The sequence below is a fragment of the Coniosporium apollinis genome, assembly GCF_000281105.1.
Source record: "Coniosporium apollinis CBS 100218 chromosome Unknown supercont1.23, whole genome shotgun sequence".
Classification (NCBI taxonomy): domain Eukaryota; kingdom Fungi; phylum Ascomycota; class Dothideomycetes; genus Coniosporium; species Coniosporium apollinis.
This window is the reverse complement of record NW_006913285.1, coordinates 141,008-160,997: the sequence shown is the minus strand read 5'-3', so window position 1 is coordinate 160,997 and position 19,990 is coordinate 141,008. Positions and strand designations below refer to the sequence as shown.

General features: G+C 55.9%; 6 protein-coding genes across 6 annotated transcripts; 3 read left to right on the top strand and 3 right to left on the bottom strand.

The window, feature by feature from the left end:
• On the bottom strand, window positions 1-1,700 carry W97_05037 (uncharacterized protein; the record flags this gene model as incomplete). Its single annotated transcript, XM_007782925.1, has 2 exons — window positions 1-1,545; window positions 1,680-1,700. 2 exons carry the CDS (start codon window positions 1,698-1,700, stop codon window positions 1-3), a joined length of 1,566 nt encoding a protein of 521 aa, XP_007781115.1.
• Window positions 1,701-2,741: 1,041 nt separating this feature from the next.
• W97_05036 (uncharacterized protein) lies at window positions 2,742-6,392 on the top strand (the record flags this gene model as incomplete). Its single annotated transcript, XM_007782924.1, has 7 exons — window positions 2,742-3,041; window positions 3,095-3,287; window positions 3,495-3,764; window positions 3,815-3,988; window positions 4,045-4,069; window positions 4,125-4,703; window positions 4,760-6,392. The coding sequence occupies 7 exons, from the start codon at window positions 2,742-2,744 to the stop codon at window positions 6,390-6,392; spliced, it is 3,174 nt and encodes a 1,057-aa protein (XP_007781114.1).
• Window positions 6,393-6,466: 74 nt separating this feature from the next.
• W97_05035 (uncharacterized protein) lies at window positions 6,467-7,190 on the bottom strand (the record flags this gene model as incomplete). Its single annotated transcript, XM_007782923.1, has 2 exons — window positions 6,467-6,874; window positions 6,942-7,190. 2 exons carry the CDS (start codon window positions 7,188-7,190, stop codon window positions 6,467-6,469), a joined length of 657 nt encoding a protein of 218 aa, XP_007781113.1.
• Window positions 7,191-9,687: 2,497 nt separating this feature from the next.
• Window positions 9,688-12,015, top strand: W97_05034 (uncharacterized protein; the record flags this gene model as incomplete). Its single annotated transcript, XM_007782922.1, has 5 exons — window positions 9,688-9,989; window positions 10,069-10,677; window positions 10,730-11,149; window positions 11,211-11,516; window positions 11,565-12,015. 5 exons carry the CDS (start codon window positions 9,688-9,690, stop codon window positions 12,013-12,015), a joined length of 2,088 nt encoding a protein of 695 aa, XP_007781112.1.
• Window positions 12,016-15,437: 3,422 nt separating this feature from the next.
• W97_05033 (branched-chain amino acid aminotransferase) lies at window positions 15,438-17,578 on the bottom strand (the record flags this gene model as incomplete). Its single annotated transcript, XM_007782921.1, has 6 exons — window positions 15,438-15,749; window positions 15,840-16,356; window positions 16,760-16,904; window positions 17,200-17,313; window positions 17,454-17,486; window positions 17,539-17,578. 6 exons carry the CDS (start codon window positions 17,576-17,578, stop codon window positions 15,438-15,440), a joined length of 1,161 nt encoding a protein of 386 aa, XP_007781111.1.
• A 375-nt stretch (window positions 17,579-17,953) lies between these two features.
• Window positions 17,954-18,932, top strand: W97_05032 (uncharacterized protein; the record flags this gene model as incomplete). The annotated part of the gene is made up of 2 exons (XM_007782920.1): window positions 17,954-18,270; window positions 18,428-18,932. 2 exons carry the CDS (start codon window positions 17,954-17,956, stop codon window positions 18,930-18,932), a joined length of 822 nt encoding a protein of 273 aa, XP_007781110.1.
• Between the last annotated feature and the right edge of the window lie 1,058 nt (window positions 18,933-19,990).

Here is a 19,990-nt window from a genome sequence, read left to right as displayed (position 1 = left end):
CTAGAAGATCAACACAACCTCCCCCCTCTCGTTCCTTCTCACCCTCAGCATCTTCCACAACTCCTTCTCCTCCTCCGCCTTACTCAGCTCATCATCCCCCATGTCATGCCTCTCCCGATGATACCGCTTTAGCGCCTTATTGATCGAGACGCCCTTTTCGCTCTCCGGGCCCTTCGTCACGAAGGACAGGAAGCGCTCCGCGCGCTGCTGTGCGTCACCGCCGTAGCCGTTGGCATAGCCGTCGTGGTGCGCGTCGCGGTGGCGCACAAGCTGCTGATCCGTGTCCGGGTCAACAGACTCACGCCGGCGCGCGTAGTACTCAATTGCTTTCAGTTTTCGGGCCCCGGAGCCACGGTCCGAGTCCCTGCTCTCACTCCTGCTCCTCGACCGCTGCCGTCGCCGCCGTCTCACCCGCACGAGTTCCCGCCCACGATTCCCATCCCCCTTGCTCGTCGTCGTGATAACCGTGACACCCGAGCCAGACGTCTTCCTCTCCTTCCTGCCCCTCTCCTTCTCCTTGCCCTCGCTCGCCGCATCCCTCCCCTCAGCCCCCCGCGACGCCTTCGTCCTCTTAACCGGACTCACAACCTCTCCCCCAACTAGCATCGGAGAATCCCCACTCCACTCCGGACTCGGCGGGAACTCCATTCCCCTCGCCCCAAGCAGGCGGTTCAGTCCCCCCGTGAGGCCAGTATGCAGCGTCGCGGCCGAGGGAGGCGGGATATCTGTCATCAGAGTATCTAGTCCCTCGGAGCCGGGACGCGAGTTCGTGAGGTCGAGGTCTTCGAGCTGGTGGCGCTTGCGTTTTTTGTCGGTTGAGGTCTTGGCTGTGGTTGTAGCTGGTGCGGAGGCGTCTTTCGAGTTGGAGTGAGAGTGTGCGGCTTTGCGGGCCCGGGCGTCGCGCTCAGAGCGTGTCGCTTTTGGCGCTGGAGTCGTGAAGGGGTGGGCGGCTGCGGCGGCGGCATGCAGGTCGTTAGCTGACGGGTAGCGCTCTTCGACGTGGTGCAGCGGGCCGTTGCCGTAGGAGTAGCCGTTCTGCGGCGGGCCGTGCCAGTAGTCGGCCGCCTGGTCTGCAAGCCCTCGTGCGCGCGCCTGGAAGCCCATCGCGTCGTCCTCGAAGGCGCCGGGCATGCGCTGCGAGAGTTGCCGGTCGTCTTCTGCGGGCGCAGGAGCCGGTAGCGCGCGCGGCGTCTCCCTCTCCTCGACCAGGAAATCAAACACATTCACCGCCGGCGGCGGACTCGGCGCATGGGGCGGCGCGTCCACGAGGGCGACCTCTCCTCCCCCCTCCGCTGTGTTCGCATCCTCGACATACGCGTGTCTCCCCTTTCCCGTGTTCGGGGTATTCTGCGGCTGCCCATTCGGCTTGCGCTTCTCGCGGTACAATGCGCCCTGATATTTCTGCGCCTCGGAGATGCAGGACGTGTGTGCGCGGTAAGTCGTACCCTGGAAGTTGGTCATGCAGTCGATGCAGGTGAAGGAGGCGTGGTGGCATTGGTTGCGGTGGGGGTCAAGCTTCTTCTTTGTGAAGACGTCGCCGCAGCCCTGGGGTGGAGTTAGTGGGGTTATGGGTCCAGATGGAGCGAGGAGTTAGGGGAAGATGTGAGGTAGAGAAGAAGGAAGAGGGACAAGAGCGACGGGCGCAGTGGTGAGGGGTCGAGGGGTCGAAGGGGGTATACCTCGCACTGGAAGGACACCATCGCGTCCCTTTCTGCTCAATGGCCCTCAGAAACCGGCGGCTGAAGCTGTTTGAGCGCGGCGAAAGCAGTGAGATATCGCGAAGGAGTGGTCCTATCGTGGAGAACGAGCGGGGGAGGGTGTTGTAGTTGGTGGGATGTCAGGAGGCACAGATCAGGTTCGGCGCGTTTCTCGTGTTTCAGGAATTTTTACTCGAAACGCCCTGTCGACGCTAGTCATGCACCCCTGAGCGCGTGGTGGCCTTGCAGCCTGGCCGTCGCTCTTTATCGCAAGATCATTGACATGAGAGAAGTGCAGGTAGTTTCAGTTCGTGAACATTCTTGAGAGCTAGATCGAAGCGTATTGCCAATCAACATCTCGTGTGTTTACGACGTGCAGATGTTCCCTATCACGTGATCAAACCGCCTTCGGTCAAAATAGCAGAATAGCATGCCTTATCTCGGCGTCTATCCCCTCAGACGATCAGTGTACCAATCGGCTGCAACATCACTGTCTTGGGTCTGAATAGGTTGATCACAAGTATAGGTTGCACCCTTTATCGGAAAGTTGTAGCACGTGATCTAATCACCACAGAGGAGGTACTTTCCCCGCCGAAAAGTGGTGGCATCACGTGTCGTCTCTTTACGGTCGCATCAATCTAGTTCGAGAGGCTGCAATCATCAAGAAGCAGTTATAGGAAAACTTTGCATCAACTTATTGAGTCGGCATAAGAGTATATACGTAGTTTAGCCTAGAAGTCTTTGATATCTACTACACCGTCTTGTTGTTAAGAGAACACGTGATTCTACCGCTTTTCGGCGGGGAGAGTATCACGCAGTTAAGCTGCAGAGTGTAGTAGTTCGGGCCTATTAGAGCTGCATCAGTAGATTGCAGAGTTTTGTTCCGTTTCATCAGATGGGCGCAGGCGCAGAGCGCATGCGCCTGGTCGCTGCGGCTGACTGCGCCTTGTTCAGCCTCGTTGCCCCCGTTGTATTCCATAGCCTTAATCCTCTCCTTACTCTGGACAACTTTCTCATTCAGAACGTTCACCTGCCTGTGCCGATATGTCAAGCGGCGTAGATCAATCACTTCAAGAAGCGCTTCGGGAGTTCCAGGACGCTCTTACCCCAGCTCAAAAGCAGCAGCTCCAAGCTATCAAGGCTGTCCCAGATGCCGCTGCAGTCATCACTCTCACCGCCCAGCTCGACGAGCAGAATGCGAAAAGGCGCTCTTGCGGTGTTGCGACTCGCTTGTATACGCTGCTCCAGTCAGTCCAGCAGTTTTCGTCGGTGGTGTCCACCTTGGTATCGTCGCATCCGAGTATCGCAGCGCTGGTATGGGGAAGTGTGAAGCTTACCATGCTGGTAAGCTACCCTGCTCTCACCATCTATTACTGCAGCAACTAAGGGGAGCATAGATTGCATCGAACTTCGCGTCCTACTTTGACACGCTTTCCACCCTGTTCATGAGCTTCAACAAGCTCTGTCCACGATTCGACGAGTACCGAATCCTGTACCCCCAGTCCTCTAGGCTGCAAACTGCGCTTTGCGACTTTTACGCTTCCATCATTCGCTGCTGCAAGCAAGCTCTTCAAGTGCGTGGAAGATTGTGTAAGTATTGAACTCTCGGCTTGACCTGCGACAGTGGCTCCTGTCACGTGACTATCACGTGCTCAGCGTCTTGGCACGCATGGGACAACCCTTTACCCCTTACCCTCTACGACACTGTCTGATGGCCAACTACCTCTTCAGCCTGATGCAAGCACAACGGACTCAACCGGCGTGGAGACCACTAAGCCCAGCACTGACTATATTCAGGGTCCGCTCAAGTTGTCAACGCGCTATGGCGTTCTTTCCAGACTGAATTCGAACCGTATGAGGCTGAAATCAAGAGATGCAGTAAAGAGGTGAAAGAAGAAATCAACCTTGCAAATGCACAAGCTGCACATCAAGACCAGCAACTCGTGCGTCTTGAGCAAGAAGCTGCTGCTAAGCACCGCAGAACTGCAGGTTTGTTTTTCCAGGGAGCCAGTAAGGAGAATGATGAATCTCGAAGGTGGAGATTACAAAGGGATGAGCGGAAGTCCCGTAAGTGGATGCCTCAATCTGTATAAAAATGCACTAACAGAGTTGCGTAGGAAAACACCGACAGCAACTGTTGGATTCTCTGTCGAGTTACGACCATCTCGTAGCTTTTAAGCAAGCCCGCAAGAAACGGCATGGTAACACCACGCAATGGCTGACTCGAACCTCGGAGATGGGCCGATGGTTGAACGATCCCGGATGTCCCGTGTTCTGGTGCTCCGGCAAGCGTGAGTAGCTGATCACGCTTCATCTGCATAACGCTAATCATCTCACTACCGACTAGTTGGGTCCGGAAAGACCATACTCACGTATGTGTCTCCTTGATGATATCGATCCTGGCATCGACTGACAAATTCGTCACAGAGCGAACGTCGTCGACCATCTCTTCCTTCGCAGGCACGGACCTGATGTCTGCATCAGCTTCTTCTTCTGCCGGTTCGATGAGGCTGTTTCACTCAAGGCTGAGACGATCCTCAGATCTGTCATCGGTCAGTCTTTGGATGTTGCTAACCTTCCCAAAGACATTGAGTCCTCCTTAGAGCGGATCTCGCAGAATTTATCGTCCGGTACCAAAGAGCTACGGGCCCTCCTCGAAAGCCTGATTGCCATGTCGCAGGCTTACTACATCGTCATTGACGCATTGGATGAATGCGAAAAGAACGAACGCGATACTGTACTGGACGTCCTTCAGTCTGTTGTTGCGTCAAGTCAATTAAAGGCAAAGGTGTTCCTAACAAGCCGTGATGGCATTGGTGAAGAGATCAAGAAACGGTTTCCATCCCTGCAGCGTGTGTCCACAAGCTCTTCCGACGCTCAGTCCGATATCGCAATCTACACTAGGGAGGCCATAGCTGAGAAGCTGAGGAACGGAGACCTTGTTGTGGGGAACGACGACCTAGTCAAGGAGATTCAAGACGCACTCATTCAAGGCGCGCAGGGAATGTAAGTGACGCCATGCGGGCACCACTTCGTTCCATCTAACTTTGAGTCTCTGGCAGGTTCCTCTGGGTAGCCTTCGAGATCGACGACATCTGCGCCCAGTGCAGCGATGAGGAGATCCGTCAAGTACTTCGAAGTCTCCCTAAGGATCTGACGGAGACTTTCAACCGCGCATTGCTTCGAGTAATTGCTAGCCAAAAAGAAAAGATCGCCAAGCAAGTGTTCCGATGGGCGGCAGCGGCGAAACGACCATTGTCTCTGCAAGAGCTTCGGGAGGCGATCGCTGTTGAGCCCTGCCAAACCTATTCCAAGCCTGATCGGCTCGTAAATGGCATGCATCGTATTACATCCTGGTGTGAAAACCTGATCGTCGTGGATGAAGAGGACGATGCTGTCCAGTTCGCGCACCACACCGTCAAGCAGTACCTCTTCGGACTGCCATCGGATCAACGACTCAGCGGCTTTCATTTTGGATTGTCGGAAGTTGACCACGAAGCTGGCGAGATCTGTGTGACATACCTCAACTTCAACGATTTCAAGACGCAGCTGATTCCACAACCAAAATCTCAACTCCCTATCACGCCTGGTGCGATCGTAGGCGCTGCTCTAGGATACGGGACCAAGTCCAATGCTGCAGCATCTTTACTCCGATTAGTGGGAAGAAGGACTTCTCGAAAGCCGAGCAATACCGGTGTGGTACAACGACTAGCTAATTACGGTGGAAGTACTGCCGGCAATGCCTCGGAAGGACTCAATTTGGGGCATCCGTTTCTCCACTACGCTTCAGAAAACTGGCTCCTGCACACTGCCAACTTCGCGAACGGCAAATCAATGACGTATGACCTCTGGCTCGAAATGTTGCAAAGCCAGCAGACGCTTGGGCAGCGTCCGTGGACACTCGAGCAATTTTTAGACTGTAATGTCTTGGTTGGAGACTGGATCGCTGCACACCATCATCACGCCTTGTTGTATCATTTTCGAGAGCCCTGCGGCGGCAAATATATGATAGGGGAAAGAGATTACTCGTTGAGTTGGAGCTCTCCAAAATACAATCTGGCGCTGTTTCGAGAGTCCGCTGCAGACCGCTTTTGGGTATTGAGTCACGATACGGTGCTTTACTGGGCAGCTAAATTAAACCCTCCCAAGACGGTCGAGGTTCTACTAGCGGCAGGGACTGACGTAAATGCTGCTAGTTTGTCTGGCGTGACTCCACTCACAGCAGCTGCCGGCTTGAACAATCTCGAGATTGTGGAGAGACTGTTAGCAGCAGGAGCTGATGTGAACGCTGTTGATTCTGATGGCTGGACTCCACTACACGCAGCAGCTAGTGGAGGCTGTAGAGAGACTGTAGATACGCTGTTAGCGGCAAACGCTAGTGTGAACGCTGTTGGATCTCATGGCTGGACTCCACTACATCGAGCAGCTAGTGGAGGCAATCTGGAGGCTGTAGAGAGGCTATTAGCGGCAAACGCTAATGTGAACGTTGTTAGTTCTGGGGGCTGGACTCCACTGCATGCACCGGCACGCGTAGGGCATCTACATATCGTGAAGAGGCTTGTGGAAGCGGGGGCTGATATTCATGCTATGACTTCCGATGGCCAGACTCCACTACAGATGGCTCACGATACAGGCCGTCTAAAGGTCGAACAGTTCTTAAAATCAGCAGCCGCTTCGAAGTTGGGGATGGACTGAGAGTCCAGTCGTCGAGTTTGCGGCGTTGTCGAGCGAGGCGTGGAGGTAAGGTATTGAATCCGTCCACTCTCTGTCTAGTGTCTGTCTAGATTGGATGTGACGAAGTATCGGAGGGCGATTTCCACGGTCTGGTTCGTTCTCTCGCTCTGGCCGTCTGTCTGGGCATGGTAGGCGGTTGAGGTGAGCAACTGGACGCTGATCTTGGTGGAGACTTCTTTCCAGAAATTCGAGAGGAAGCGAGGGACCACCCTGGAGAAGTGCAGACCAACAAGAACCGTGCCGTTCAGGAAGGCCGATCGGCGAAGGTCTCCAATGCTCAGATCGTGTCCGTACTCGTCGTTTGTGAAGTAGACGTCGTCTTTCTCCTCGTCCGGGTTCGCGTCTCCTTCTCCAGTCTCTGGCGCTGTCACATCTGGATCCACGGTGCTCTCCAGGGTCGATCCTAGGCACGGTGCGATGTCTTCTAGAGGAACCACTTCCTTCTGCGGGCGCGGCGCTATCCGGGTTGTGCGGCGGAGTTTCCTCTTGTTCCGCTGGAGCGAGGCTCACGAATTCGGAGGGGTTCTCATCGTCCTCCGTGCGCCCCTTCCGGCGCCAGTTATCGTGCCAAGCGATCGGGCGTTTGAGCACGTCAGGCATAGAGTCGTTCGGTTGACCCGGGACGGTGAATCCGGGCCCCTTCCTGAACGCGACGAAACTTGGAAATTGGGCGCTCTCGACGTCGTCGCACGGCGCGATGTCTTTTGGAGGAACCACCCCTCCGAGCGGGGTGTCCGCGTGGGCCTCACCGTCCTCCATGACTACCGCCTTCTTCGAATTTCAGCAGAGACAACCAGCCCACAGAAGAATCACCAAGCTCTACACGAACAGGGCAACTCACCCACACCAAACAGAGCAATCCGCGCAAGAAGGGAATCGCTAAGGGTGGTGGTTTGGAATCACTAGGAACACCTCCCGCTTCGATATCGCAGCCGCTTCGAGTCACTGTTCGGCATCTGTGCTTGTTTTCCCTGTTGAAGATAAGTAGTTACAGTATATATCTGTGCCGCATTAGGAAAAAAATAATCCCGTACCGCCATTTTTTGGTACTTGCTAAGGGGCTAGACCTTAGCTACTTTATCAGCTAATGACCACTACAATCATACTCTAGTCGTATATACCTTTATCGATAACACCGGCTAAGAGTTTAGAGACCACGGTTTATTAGCTCCGGATATCCTCAGGACGGTCAGCCGTAGTACCGCCTGTATTGAAGATCGAGTACCGATCCAATCCAGCATAGATAACCGTTGAATCAACACCTACTCATTTGTAACACTGCATGATTTAGTAGCGCTGAAGCCGGTCTCTCGGTAATGAAACTACTCCAGTTTTGTGAGGTGTTATCACTTCACAGCTTCGCGGAAAGGTGACCACCCCTTGCTGTATCTATGTGCAGGCTACGGCGGAGTCTAGGAGCTTGAGTTATCTTCAGACAGCTTCCTCAGGAGACGGCAGCTAGTGATATGCCACTGTGGCTGAGCTTTTACGGTCGACGAGGAAGAAGTGAGATACTAAGAGGTGCCATCCTGTACGGCCGAACAGCCAAGAGACAAGGCACTGGCATCACGCTAGGCACAGCCTCGCATGCATTTGCACTCTTGCTCGAGGGGCCTACCGTGCGGTGTCGCGATGCAGCGCAGCAGCTGCCAGGCGTGGCGGCCATCCCGCAACTCTTCTCATCTGGTCCGCGGATCTTACGCTAGAATCTGTGGATCTACTGGAGCCTGTCGGCCGCATCTGCAGCGTGCGTGCTTAGGAGTGGACTGCAACCGTCCGGATAACCTCCCCAGTCTGGCTGCGAAGGTGATTGGACTTCAATGTGCTTCCGAAGGCCATGGTGGAGTCAAAAAGTTAGCTTAGCTGCGTCTCATATTCAGGGAAGCTGTAGAGAGCTGGTATGCTGTAGTGTCCACTCAGCCATGCTCCCTTGATGAACTCGTTCTGTATTTACTTCCACAATGGCAGGATCCGAGGCAAATTCGCTGCCTCCAGCAGCGTCATCACCTATCCAGCCTCCAAGCAGTGTTTCCATTAAGTAGGTGCCGAGTCGTTGAATATTTGGATTGTTTTAGACCGGTACTAGATCTTCAATACCGGCGGTATTGTAGCTAGCCGTCTGGGGGTTATCTAGAGCTGCCGAACCGTGGTACCGAAGCCCTCAGCCAGTGCCATCGACGGAGGTCTATAAGACCGGTTTATAATCATAATGGTGATTAGCTGAGGAAGTAGCCAAGGTTTAGTACCTAGGTAAGGGCCGTAAGGCAGGCTGATATCTAGACTACCAGCACTGCCTTGGCAAATCACCGAAATACCGGCGGTATTGGACCGTTTTCCCCAATTAGGCACAAATATATACTGCCACCTACTTACTGGAAACACTGCCTCCAGGCAGGATTCTCCACACTTCATCAGAAATCTATTCGTGTTTGGTCTGAAATCAGGGCATTTGATGGCTTTCGGATAGAGATGCTCGACATCCTGTTTGTTGTTTCTCAGATCCTTGGTCTATCTTTTCAGTTCGATTCCATTGAGGCCCAGGTCCAGTATCAAGACTGAAAGTGGGAACTATGCGGAGCGGCACACATCATGGTCATCAATATTCAGTCTCGTTGCAGTAACATTTGTTCATCTGATGCAGCGCCTGCTCAGAAGAGAAGTGATTGTAATCAGTTAAATGTAACCTAAAGGATGCGAATCATCAATATGTCAAGACTGGCTGCCGGCTCAACTGTGAATCGTGTCAATCCCCAGGTATCGTTTGCCTTCAGTAACCGGCTTTCACTTGTGGCCGAGTCGAAGCGCGTGACAACTGCTTGAGAGATAAGATTACATCACCACGGTGTCTGCCTCTGCATCTGACGCCCGGCCTTTTCGTTTTCTGCCTTTCCTCTCACACCCTTCGTCACCACAAGATCGCCACATTGACTATTCAAAACCGTGACAACAGTGCGATCTTCTTCTCAAACCCTTGCATAAAAGCACTGGACGGCATCCATAACTTGAAGAAAGGTATGTTGAATTATCGTCCACGGTCACACCCCATGTTTTTAGTTCACTGAGACGCTGCTCCATCCTTCACCGCAACATAGCTTCTCATCAACACACGCGTCTCTTCTATCAATTTGACGCGTCCGCATCTCTTCAATTAATAAAGAGGACACCGCTGACTTCTGCAGACAACGTTAGCAAAACCCTTGAACGCGCGAGATCTCTCCACATTGACTAAAGTTGAAGTGTTGAAGCATCGATCAAGATGGACTGGCTCACAGTCCTTCTCCTGCTCACCGCGCTCTTCAGCGCTCCCGGTTCCGGCACTCCCGTCTCTCTCTCCGGAGATCTTGTCGGCCCCGTCGACATTGTCTTGAACAAAGCCGCGCAACCTTGCCCAGATGGCAAACTGATCTTCGGCTGGGGCAACAGCACTAGCAAGAAGACTTATGTCTACTACTACGGCTGCCTCGATCCCAACGTCTGCTATGATGTTCGCAAGGAGAGCAACGACGACATCCGGACTGCTTGGCCGCTGTACTGGGATAGGGAGTGCGCTTTGTTTGAGTAAGTTTTGTTCTTCTTTTTCGTTTCATTCCTTCCCCTCCTCGCAGAGATGTGTGGATCATGCAACTGACATACTCAGACACATCGGATGCAACGGCATCGCAATGCCAATTCTGCATCCTGACCTCGATGAGGTCCGCGAGACGAAGATGAAGAACATTGTCTCGAGCTACCGCTGCAAGCTCATTCCGGGCTGGAAGAAGCCACCGGGCACCTGTCCCTTCTGGCCGAACCCGCCTGATGAGAACTGTCCTTCACCGACTCTTGCGTCTAGGGACTACGGTGCTGAGGGTCTCGAGGCCTATCCGGATGTTGAGTGGGTTGAGGATGTGCCCGAGGCTCATCGTGCTGGGGTTGCTGAGCCGCTTCAGTCTGTCGCGGCTGTTGGGTTCGCTCATGCGGTCCGTACCGTCGATGCTGGCGTTGAATACGTCAAGTCAGTTGATCTAGCTGACCTACAGAAGGGGGATCCTTTGCCGTGTTCAGACGAGTCCTACTGGCGATACCCCTCCGACCTGCTCTATGTCCGCTACGGTCTCGTAAGGCCTCTTCCGCCACGCCACGCGATGGCACTGATTCTAGCTGCCTGTCAACTGAATCAAGGTCAATGCTACAACATGCAACTGGAGGCGAATGACTCTGTCTGGAGTTTCCTTCCGGTCATCGAGAGCTATTGCGTCGTCTACAAGTAAGTTACGACCAAGCGCTCTCGGTAGCGTTGCACGGCTAACACTGAGTAGGCTCAGGGACTGCGCCGGTCACAACTACGCCATCCGGTACCCCGGCATCTTCACGGCGTTCGATCCCAACCTGGACATCAAGAGCTACCTCTGCAAGAAGCTGGACGAAACAATCGTCGTCACTACCACCATCGGTGAAGATACCCTTGAGGACGACGGTGTCACCACTCTCGCATCGGACTCTTTTGTTTATGGTGGTGATGCCAGCGACAATGTCCGCAACATGGCTCGAGATCTCGAGGCACGTCAGATCGTCTGCACGTGGGGTAGGATCCCCGTCCGTCTTTGCACCGACGAGTCCTGCGGCACCCACTGCGTCTTCCCGTACGAGTGTACCGTCGTCGCCAGTCTCGGTGAAGCAATGACCGATGAAGCTACCTCATCCCTCTCCGACATGGCTGCAAATTGCTACGCATACGAGTACGTCTCCCTCACTTGATCACCATTAACTCTCAGTTGGTCACCAAGCTGACTGTCATAGAAATGAAAAGTGCGAAGGCAGCGGCCGAAAGATCGACCAAGAGGGCTATGCGACCATGGCAACTGGCGGCCAGCCCTCCAGTTTTAGATGCAGCTCCATTCCATCTGAGGATCTCACCCACTGGCTTCACAAGCGCCAGGTCTCCTGCGGCCCGCCAAATGTTCTCGTCAACATCTGCATCGATGATCTCTCCTGCGAGGTCTACTGCATTCCTTCCAGCCAGTGTGTCAACATGAGCAAGGCGATCAACAATCCTGCCAATCGGTTCGCGGCGTTCGGGGAAGCGCACTATTGCCAGGCCTTCAGGTGAGTACTCGGATCTGATCTCAAGTAGCAGCATGCTGAACAGTGTAGGGATGAGAACTGCCGTCAGGGCAAGGGCGTGAGGATCGATCCTGGAAGCGGCCGTACCGACACGACGCAGCTTGGCGGCGACTTCTACAGCTTCAGGTGCGACTTCACTCCGCCCAGCGAAACCATCCAAGCTCGCGATGATGGCAACACGCTTGATGTTTCCGACACCGCCGACTCGCTCGCGTTCGATGACACCTCCTCCGTGCCCGATACTGTCGACGTTGCGCCACCGCTCGAGGCGAACGATGCTATTGTATTGCCAGCGAGCACCGGTGTTGCCGCCTCGGCCGAGCAGATGTGTGAACTCCACGTCAGCGTGTGCGCCCTGTCCGTGTGCCACACCGTCTGCATATCCCGCAATGTCTGTTACAACATCACGCCTCATTTCAACGACAAGGTTGACGCCCTCTGGATGCGCGCCAATAACTACTACTGCCATGTGTATGAGTAAGTGGCCCCGTCACACTGTCTGGCCAATTGTTTCGATGAGCGTTGTTTGGGGCGTATGCTGACGAGAGTAGTGGCAGCAATTGTCATGCCAGCTGGATGAGGATCGATAACAACTCAAAGCCAGACATGAAGGGGACGAAGATGGAGGGCAAGGTCTCGAGCTTCAAGTGTTGTAGCACGATCACACTGGGATTCAGCACCTGTTGAGCGGCGATGATGCTACTGTGTCCTGGTATGTTGCTGCCTTGTTGGATTTCGATCAATGGGACTGATACTGTAGTAGATTCTTCTGGATGGTGATTCAGTTCGTCGTCTCAGCGGCACCCTCGACACGTGCAGCTCTCTACTTCTCCAGCTCATGTCTGCAGTGTTGAGCTTCCTGCTTCTCAACCAGCAATTTCCTTTCTGTTCTCTAATCAAAAGCGGCTTCTCAGTGGAAGATTTCGGATCTTGAGATAGCTCTGACGGCGATTGCACTTCTTGTACTTCTCAAAGCTGGAGATTGCTGGCTTCTCTGTAGCTAGCCAACTACCTCAGCATAAGGCTTCTGCTGCCACTGCTACTACGCATCGGAACGTGATGGTGTGACCATTGATTGAATATCGAGAAATTTCCTGCCCGTTCCAACATGGTGCAATCATTACCGGTGCTCCAAGGAATCTTCCGTCTTCCGAGACGCCTTGGTGAAGACTTCATTCTCCTTCCGCCGCAGATATGTTCGCGGAGCCACCGCCAGAGGACCGGCTCAAACGTTGGATCTTTAGACCCACTACCTCCACAGTCTCTTACTTACTTCCAGCTGGCGCTTTCCCTCGCATGGGATGTACTCCGATTGGAACCGCCTACCCAGCACCCCAATCCGCAGAGGTATTGTGTGGCATAATTTTTCGTTTCGACATTCAAGCCTGAAGACCCATGTTAAGTCAACACCATGTCCTCATCAATATGGCGCGTTCACGGTGATCTGGACATGTGATTAACAACTCCAGCTTACACCATCAGTAAAGAGTAGCGACGAAATACACGCCCGTCCCAACGTTGCCAGCAAAGGTCCCCCGATTTTATCATCCCGCCACAACTCTGGAAGCAAAGCATGAAACTGAGGATCGCGTCTACCATCCATCCTTCTTCCACGACTTATGATACCTAGCCATGCGTCTAAAGTGCTACCGGATCGAACATCCTACGCCGTTCAGACCCGAGCTCACAGCCGCCAAAATCTTTTCCCTGTCCCTGTTTTTGGCTACCCTACGACGCCTCAGCTCCCTAGGGGTTTCGAGATCAATTGGCAAGCTCTACTCCCCTTCCTATAGCCTCAGCAACCGGCTCTCTCCCGCTGCTAACTACTATGCAAATGGTCAGATGCCGAGGGCTCTTGCCTCTATGAAGGAGTTATCAACAACATCACCACAGAGACAACGCTACTGAAATAATGCTACCGCCTACAATGCTCTCTGCTCATCAGGCCAAACCTGCAACGCCTTCAGCAGCTCCAGTCTCTTCCGTATCTAGCACCCCAACCGGTGACTCTCTCCGCATTCCGCATCTCCTGCCCTATTCCTTCCGGTGTTTCCCAACCTCTACCGCCTTCCATCTAAACCAAAGAGCTAACTGACACAGCTACGCAGACTCGGTATGCCGTACCCCGGTCAACTTTGCCTCCACAGCACTTCGGCTCCTCGGTCTAGAACTCCACCGCTGTGCCCACCGATGCAGACCTCATCAGATCTTCTCCAACTTTCTCTTCGAACGTACTTGTAAGAGACCTATCTATCCAGGGCCGAGGCCGCGATCTACATGGTCCACCGCAGACTGCCGGATAGTGAAGGTATTCGCTGTTAAAACCGCGAGGGTGCTGTTACACCACACGATCTGCTTTTCTAGGACACTCGACCGGGACATTGAGGATTCGGGCTTGATGCTCGGATGCCCAAGTTGCGAAGACTAGCTGGGTCTGGGTTTAGGAGCCGCTACAGTTCCAGGATCTAATGACATAACTGCCCGGGCTGCCATGAGAAGTGGTAAGAAACAGTTCCAACGCTCAGATCCTTGAGCGGACCGAAATGCTGAAGAATCAACATTGCACATGCACTAGCCCTGGCAGATATCCAACATGTAGTTCAACGATGATGGCTGACAATCAAGTCCCGCACCAAGAACTCGCTGATCTTGACGCCGCACCTCGTTCCCCGAATCACGGAGATTTGGTCACCAGGTACATCAATGCATAACACGGCTTGCTGGATCAACGGCATACAGTCAAGCTATCGAACGCTAGACCTGCTAACTCCTGGCCAACATATAAGATACAGGAAATGGTCATCCGCCGCATCAACACGGAGAGCACTGGCCGAACGGCCGAACGCTGAACCGCTGACGGAAGAAACTGATTACATAGCACAACGGCGCATGCGGCTGCTTGCTATGTTGAAGGTATCCGTCAGGTGCAACGAAGGGTGGCACGTCGTGGCCAAAGATACCCCGACTCCAACCATGAACATCACCCTTCGACACAGGTTTAAGGTTTTTCTAAATCAATGCCAGCTCATATATGTACTTAATTGGTATAAGAAACACAGTTCGAGATCTACACTCTGCTATGCAGACTATTCTTTTATTGTGTTTACCCTGTGGTAAAGGGTTGATTTTCCATGCTCATAAGCCTGGAGTCGGCGTTATTTTGGCCACGACGTGGGTGGGTAGATCTACGAATCGCTGACCACCGGGAACAGCATCGAAACTCTCCTTCCACCGTGCGAGCACGAAAGGATCCTAGCGGAACGTAGCTCGTCATCTTGTCCGACGTGAGCTATTGATGATCAAAATGACGGCGTGTACGTAGCGGCTAGAGGAACGAAGGGTGGACAGACCTGCCGGAAATTTACTATCACCTACTAACGACAAGTCTAGGAATCGCTCGACCGCCGCATCGGTATGGAAGGCTCGGGTGGGGGCATACGCCCGCCGATGCTACCCTTGCGTATGCGGCTGTCTACCATCAACAGCACAAGGCCAGCGTCTCGCGGTGGGTTACGGGCGGCTGCGCGGGGGCAACGATCATTATTTTGGGCTGATGAGTATACGGCTTCAATGGATTGCTTTGGAGATTGGGGCGTAAGAAGTTTTATGGTGCGTCGGACTGAGATGTAGCAAGTTGAGGTGCAGCACGCAAAGACACGGCAGGTTGTAGTCTAGCAGGCTAATATCCAGCAGGCTGAGATGCACAGCGCCCTCAGCGCGTCCAGCGCTTCAATTCGCCATCCCCGAAAGCTGCAAGAGGGCAACGATGTACCAACAGTGACCCTCCTCCCCATCCAGCCACCCCGCCCCTCAAAACTCCAGATCCCCTCACCGCCTTCGTTCGACCCCCAAGAAGCCCACCTACTACCCCAGCACCCCCACCTTCCCCTCTCCCTCTCTACACTAGGGCAGTTTATCAACCATCCCATTCGCCTCGTCCCTCTTCCCCTCTCCCCTCGCCCCCGCCTTCCCAACCCCAAGACTCTCCTCGCTGACCCGACTCAACCAGCCAAAGCTATCCTCAATCTTGCCCTGCTGAATCCCCTTGAGCGTGGTGAGCAGTTTCGTACACACCGGGCCGGGCTCATCGCTCTCATCGCGGTAGACAAATTTATCGTTCTTCGATTGTAGGGTGATGCTCTTGATGGGGACGAGGGCGGCGGCTGTGCCTGCCGCCATGACTTCTGTGAAGGCGGGGAGTTCGGTGTAGGGGATCTGCGGTGGTACGTGTTAGCCCGCCTTCGTCTCTCCGACGGCACGGGGAGCAGAACGCCGTGGATCCAGCGCGGAGGGTGAGAGACTCACGGGCCTGCACTCGACCTTCCACCCAAAGCTCTCCGCAAGGCGACACACGCTATCGCTGGTCACGCTCTTAATCACGTTTTTGCTATCCGGCACCACCAGCGTCGTCCCCCTCTCCCCCTCCTGACCCGAGCCCTTCACCCCCACAAACCCACTCGTGCTAAACTCATCCACCCACCTCCTCTCCCTACTATCCAAATGCAGCGTAATCCCGAACCCCTCCCCCCTCGCGCGTTCGCTCCACCTCAGCACCGGCGCATAATTCCCGCCGACCTTCGCGCTGCCTGTCCCCTCCGGCGCGGCTCTGTCAAACTCCTCGAGGATCAAGGCGGCGACGGGACGCACGCCGTGGTAGACGCCGACGGGGAGCACGAAGACGAGGAAGGTGTATTCTTCGGGCGGGTTGAGGCCGAGTTGCGCGGAGGTGCCGAGGAGGAGGGGCCGGATGTACATCGCCGCGCCTGTGGCGTGGGGAGGGACGAAGGCGGCGTTTAGGGCGACGGCGGCGTGGACCGATTTTCTGGCGGGGGGTTAGCTGTGGGGCGAGGAGGTGGGGGGAGCGTGGGGGGGGGTGGAGACGGGGTATGGGAAGCTGGTATGTGGAGAAAGGGAACGCAAAGGGGGGAGGGAGTGCGTTGAGGAAGGGAAGTGGCTGATAGGAGGGAGATGCGCTAGTGGAAGAACGTGCGTCGAGGGAGGAGGATTGGCCACGAAAGAGAAGCGCTTCAGGCGAGGAGAGTGCGTTAAGAAACAGGAATTGTCTTGGACGGAAAGTGTGTGAAGGGAGTGAAGTACACCACGGAAAGGAAGCGCGTGAGTGGCCGAAGAGTGTCGACAACAAAGGCGCGTCAAGTACCAGGCGCTCACTGGGAAGCAAAACCCACCCCAAACACCACACCCGCACAACCAAAGAAACGACCTACTCAAAAAGCTCAACCGGCACCTCCGGGATCGAAATGAAGCTCGCCGAGTGCTGCATGCGCTCAGCGTTCATGCGCGGGCGGAAGATATGGATGGATTTGTCGTCGGGGGCGCGAAACGCCTTGAGACCTTCGTAGCATTGTTGGCCTGGGGGGTTTCGTTAGCTGGGTGTGGTGCTGAGGTATGCGGTCCTGGGGGATGGGGCGGTGGCGACGGTTGGGACGGGGACTGGCATGGGATTCGAGGAGGCGGCGGGCTGCGTGCGGCTCGGGCGGGTGGTCGGCGGCGGTGGAGATGGGGCTTGGAAAGCGGTGATGCCCTGGCGGTTGACTTCGGCACCGTGGTTGTTGCTCTCCATCTCCCTTTCTCTATCTCACGCCCCGCACCCACGCCTCACACCAACACCCCGAACGCGCGGCGGTTTGAGAGTGTGGGAACCCACCGTAGTTCAGCCCCGGCGCCATGCCATGGATCCGCAGGTACGGATCCGTCACGAACTCCGGCTCCGTCCATTTCCCCGTCTTGACGCTGTAGTGGGCCTCGATGTGGCCGTTTACTGCGGCGTGTCAGCTTGTGCTTTTCGCGGTGCGGTGCTGCGGGCGGTGGTTGGCGGTGCTAGGGGATTCGGAGAGTCGGCGAGGATAGTTTGGACGCGCAATGGCTGCATCTAGGAGAGGACGAAAGAAAGGCGCATACCCTCGCGCACGCGAAACCCGATGTCGTTCCAGTCTGCACTTGTCAGCATCAGTCCACCCGCTACGCGACCAGGGCAGGCGCTCACCTATCGTATTCACAGGCGGAGGAGGAAACGTCGGCGCCATATTGGGAGACTGCGTGGTATTGGCGAGGTGTAGGAGAGGGTTTGAAGCTGTAACGAGCTGTGTGTAAGAGTCAATGGCTGGAGGAGAGCGAGGTCGTGTCGAATATCAGGGCCAGCCTCAGCTATCCGCGCTTTTCCCAGGTGCCGCTGCTGTCCGCTGCGATGTCGGCGGTGGGGGCTGACTCAGCGCGTAACCAGCGCGCGCAAGCTCAGGCACTGTATTGCGACCCCGAAAGGGAAAGCGTGGTCCCTTCCGCCGTTAACTCCGACGTCAAGAACATTTCGCAGTCTCTCCTATTCCATCTAAATCTCCCAGCACAGCACTCCAGACTCGCCATATGCGGCTCTAACATCCACCACCAAGATCCGCCCGACAATGCCATCTGTAACTCGCCGCTTCGCAACCCTCCTCCTCCTCACCGCCGGCTTCCTGACCATCTTCTTCATCGCCTCCCTCCGGCACCCGTCCAACGATGGTACCTCGCTCCACGGCCTGCACACCATACGGCCACAGCAGGCCGCCGATGAAGGGCCGAAGGCGCCTGTTGCGCCGGCTGGAGCTGTGAAGGGAGAAGCGCAAAAGGATGAGCAGAAGGGTGGAGAGCACGGGAGTGGTGTGGAGGATGGGGTAGTGCCGGAGGAGCTGCTGCATGGCCACGTCATTGCTCCAAAGCTGGGGAACGAGACTGCGAAGTGAGATACCTCCCTCACTCCCCCCTCCCTTCTTCGTGAACTCCTCGCACATCACTGTCCCGCCGCACTGCCCCATTTCCCTCAGCGCATCCCACTCCCCAAAACCCCAAGCGCCATTGCCAGCTGCAGCTACGGATACTGATAACCACCCCCACAGAGCCCTCCTTGGCCGCGCCTCCTGGCACCACCTCCACACCCTCCTCTCCCGCTTCCCCGCCGCCCCCACCCCCGCCGACTCCTCCGCCCTCCGCGCATACCTCCACCTCTTCCAGCGGCTGTACCCGTGCGGCGAATGCGCGGCGCACTTTGGAGCCATCATGGCGGAGTTCCCGCCGCAGGTCGGCAGCAGGAACGCGGCGGTCGGGTGGGGGTGCGTGGTGCATAATGAGGTTAATAGGAGTTTGGGGAAGGGGGAGTATGACTGTGCGCATGTGGATGAGGAGTATGATTGTGGGTGCGCGGATGGGGAGGCGGATGGCAAGAGCAAGGAGGTGGATGCGCGTGAGGCCAGCACAACAGCTGCCGCGCACGGGCTTGCCCAAGAGGCTCGACACGCGGCTGCGACGCCTGACTTTGAGCACGAGCACGAGCACGGGTCCGCGACCCCGTCCTCCCCTTCTCCCCTCCCTCCTCCTCGCGTGCAATCGACTAACAGCGCGTAGCTGGGTCCGCGGCGGCTGACCCCTCCACCCCAACACCCCTTGCTTGAGAACGACTGACACCGAGCCCATCTCTCCGCCGCCGCACGCGCACATCCGCCGTGTGCAGCGTCCGCACCGCACCGCAGCTACGGGCGCCACTCCTCGAGTTTGACTTCCCCGCTCGGATGCGCGGATCGCGCACGGGGTGGTGGCGCTGTGGACCTAGGCCTGGAGTTATCCTGTGCTGGAGATGGGGAGGAGAGACGAACCGCGCATGGACGCGCACGCTGGCGGCGCGTTAGTGTCGGCGTGTTTGCTGGCTGTGTGCGGGATGCGTGGACTGCTTGGCTGGTTGCTGAGGTCTGGGTATGGTGGGACTGGGAACGTGAAAGTTTCCTGATGCGAGGGAGGGGTGGGACGGGGGGCGTGGGATGGGGGTTGGGAATGGCGGGATGGAGGTCGGGGACGGGGAGATGGCGTGGAGGGCGCAGAGAGCGCAGAGGGCCCGGAAAGTGGACAGGAGGAGAAAAGGCGTACGAAGCTGCCAAACAATCTAAACCCGGGCCCGCGAACCAGGAACGTCGCCACTAAGCTAGCCCCTTCGGCGCGTTGAGTCAAAGACCGCCGTATCGCGTGCGCCCAGCTATTCTTTCCCTTCCTCGCTGGAGGCCGTGGCTGTGGAAGGCGCGGGGCTTGCGTTGGGTCAAGGCATAGGCGGCTGGGGCGGCGGAGGCGGCTGAGGCGCTCCTGTGGGGCTGTGGGATGGGAGGAACTCGTGCTTGAGGCGCGGTGTGGTTCTTGTGTGGTAGCTGGGCTTGCTGCGCGGAGATTCGTGGACTACTGATTGCGGTGGTAGGGGTGGGCGTGTGGAACGGCGTGATCGTGCTTCTGGGCTTGCTCTTGTTTCTGCTCTTGACCATGCTCTTGTCCCTGCTGGGATATCCTCCTGTCTTCCTGTCTTGCGTCGTTCTACAATCGACACTTCTCATCCAAATACGGTAACATGGGTGTTGCCGTAGGACGCCGCTGCTGTCCGCCCGTCCCTGTCCCTGTCCCTGTCCTTGTCCCTGTCGTGATTC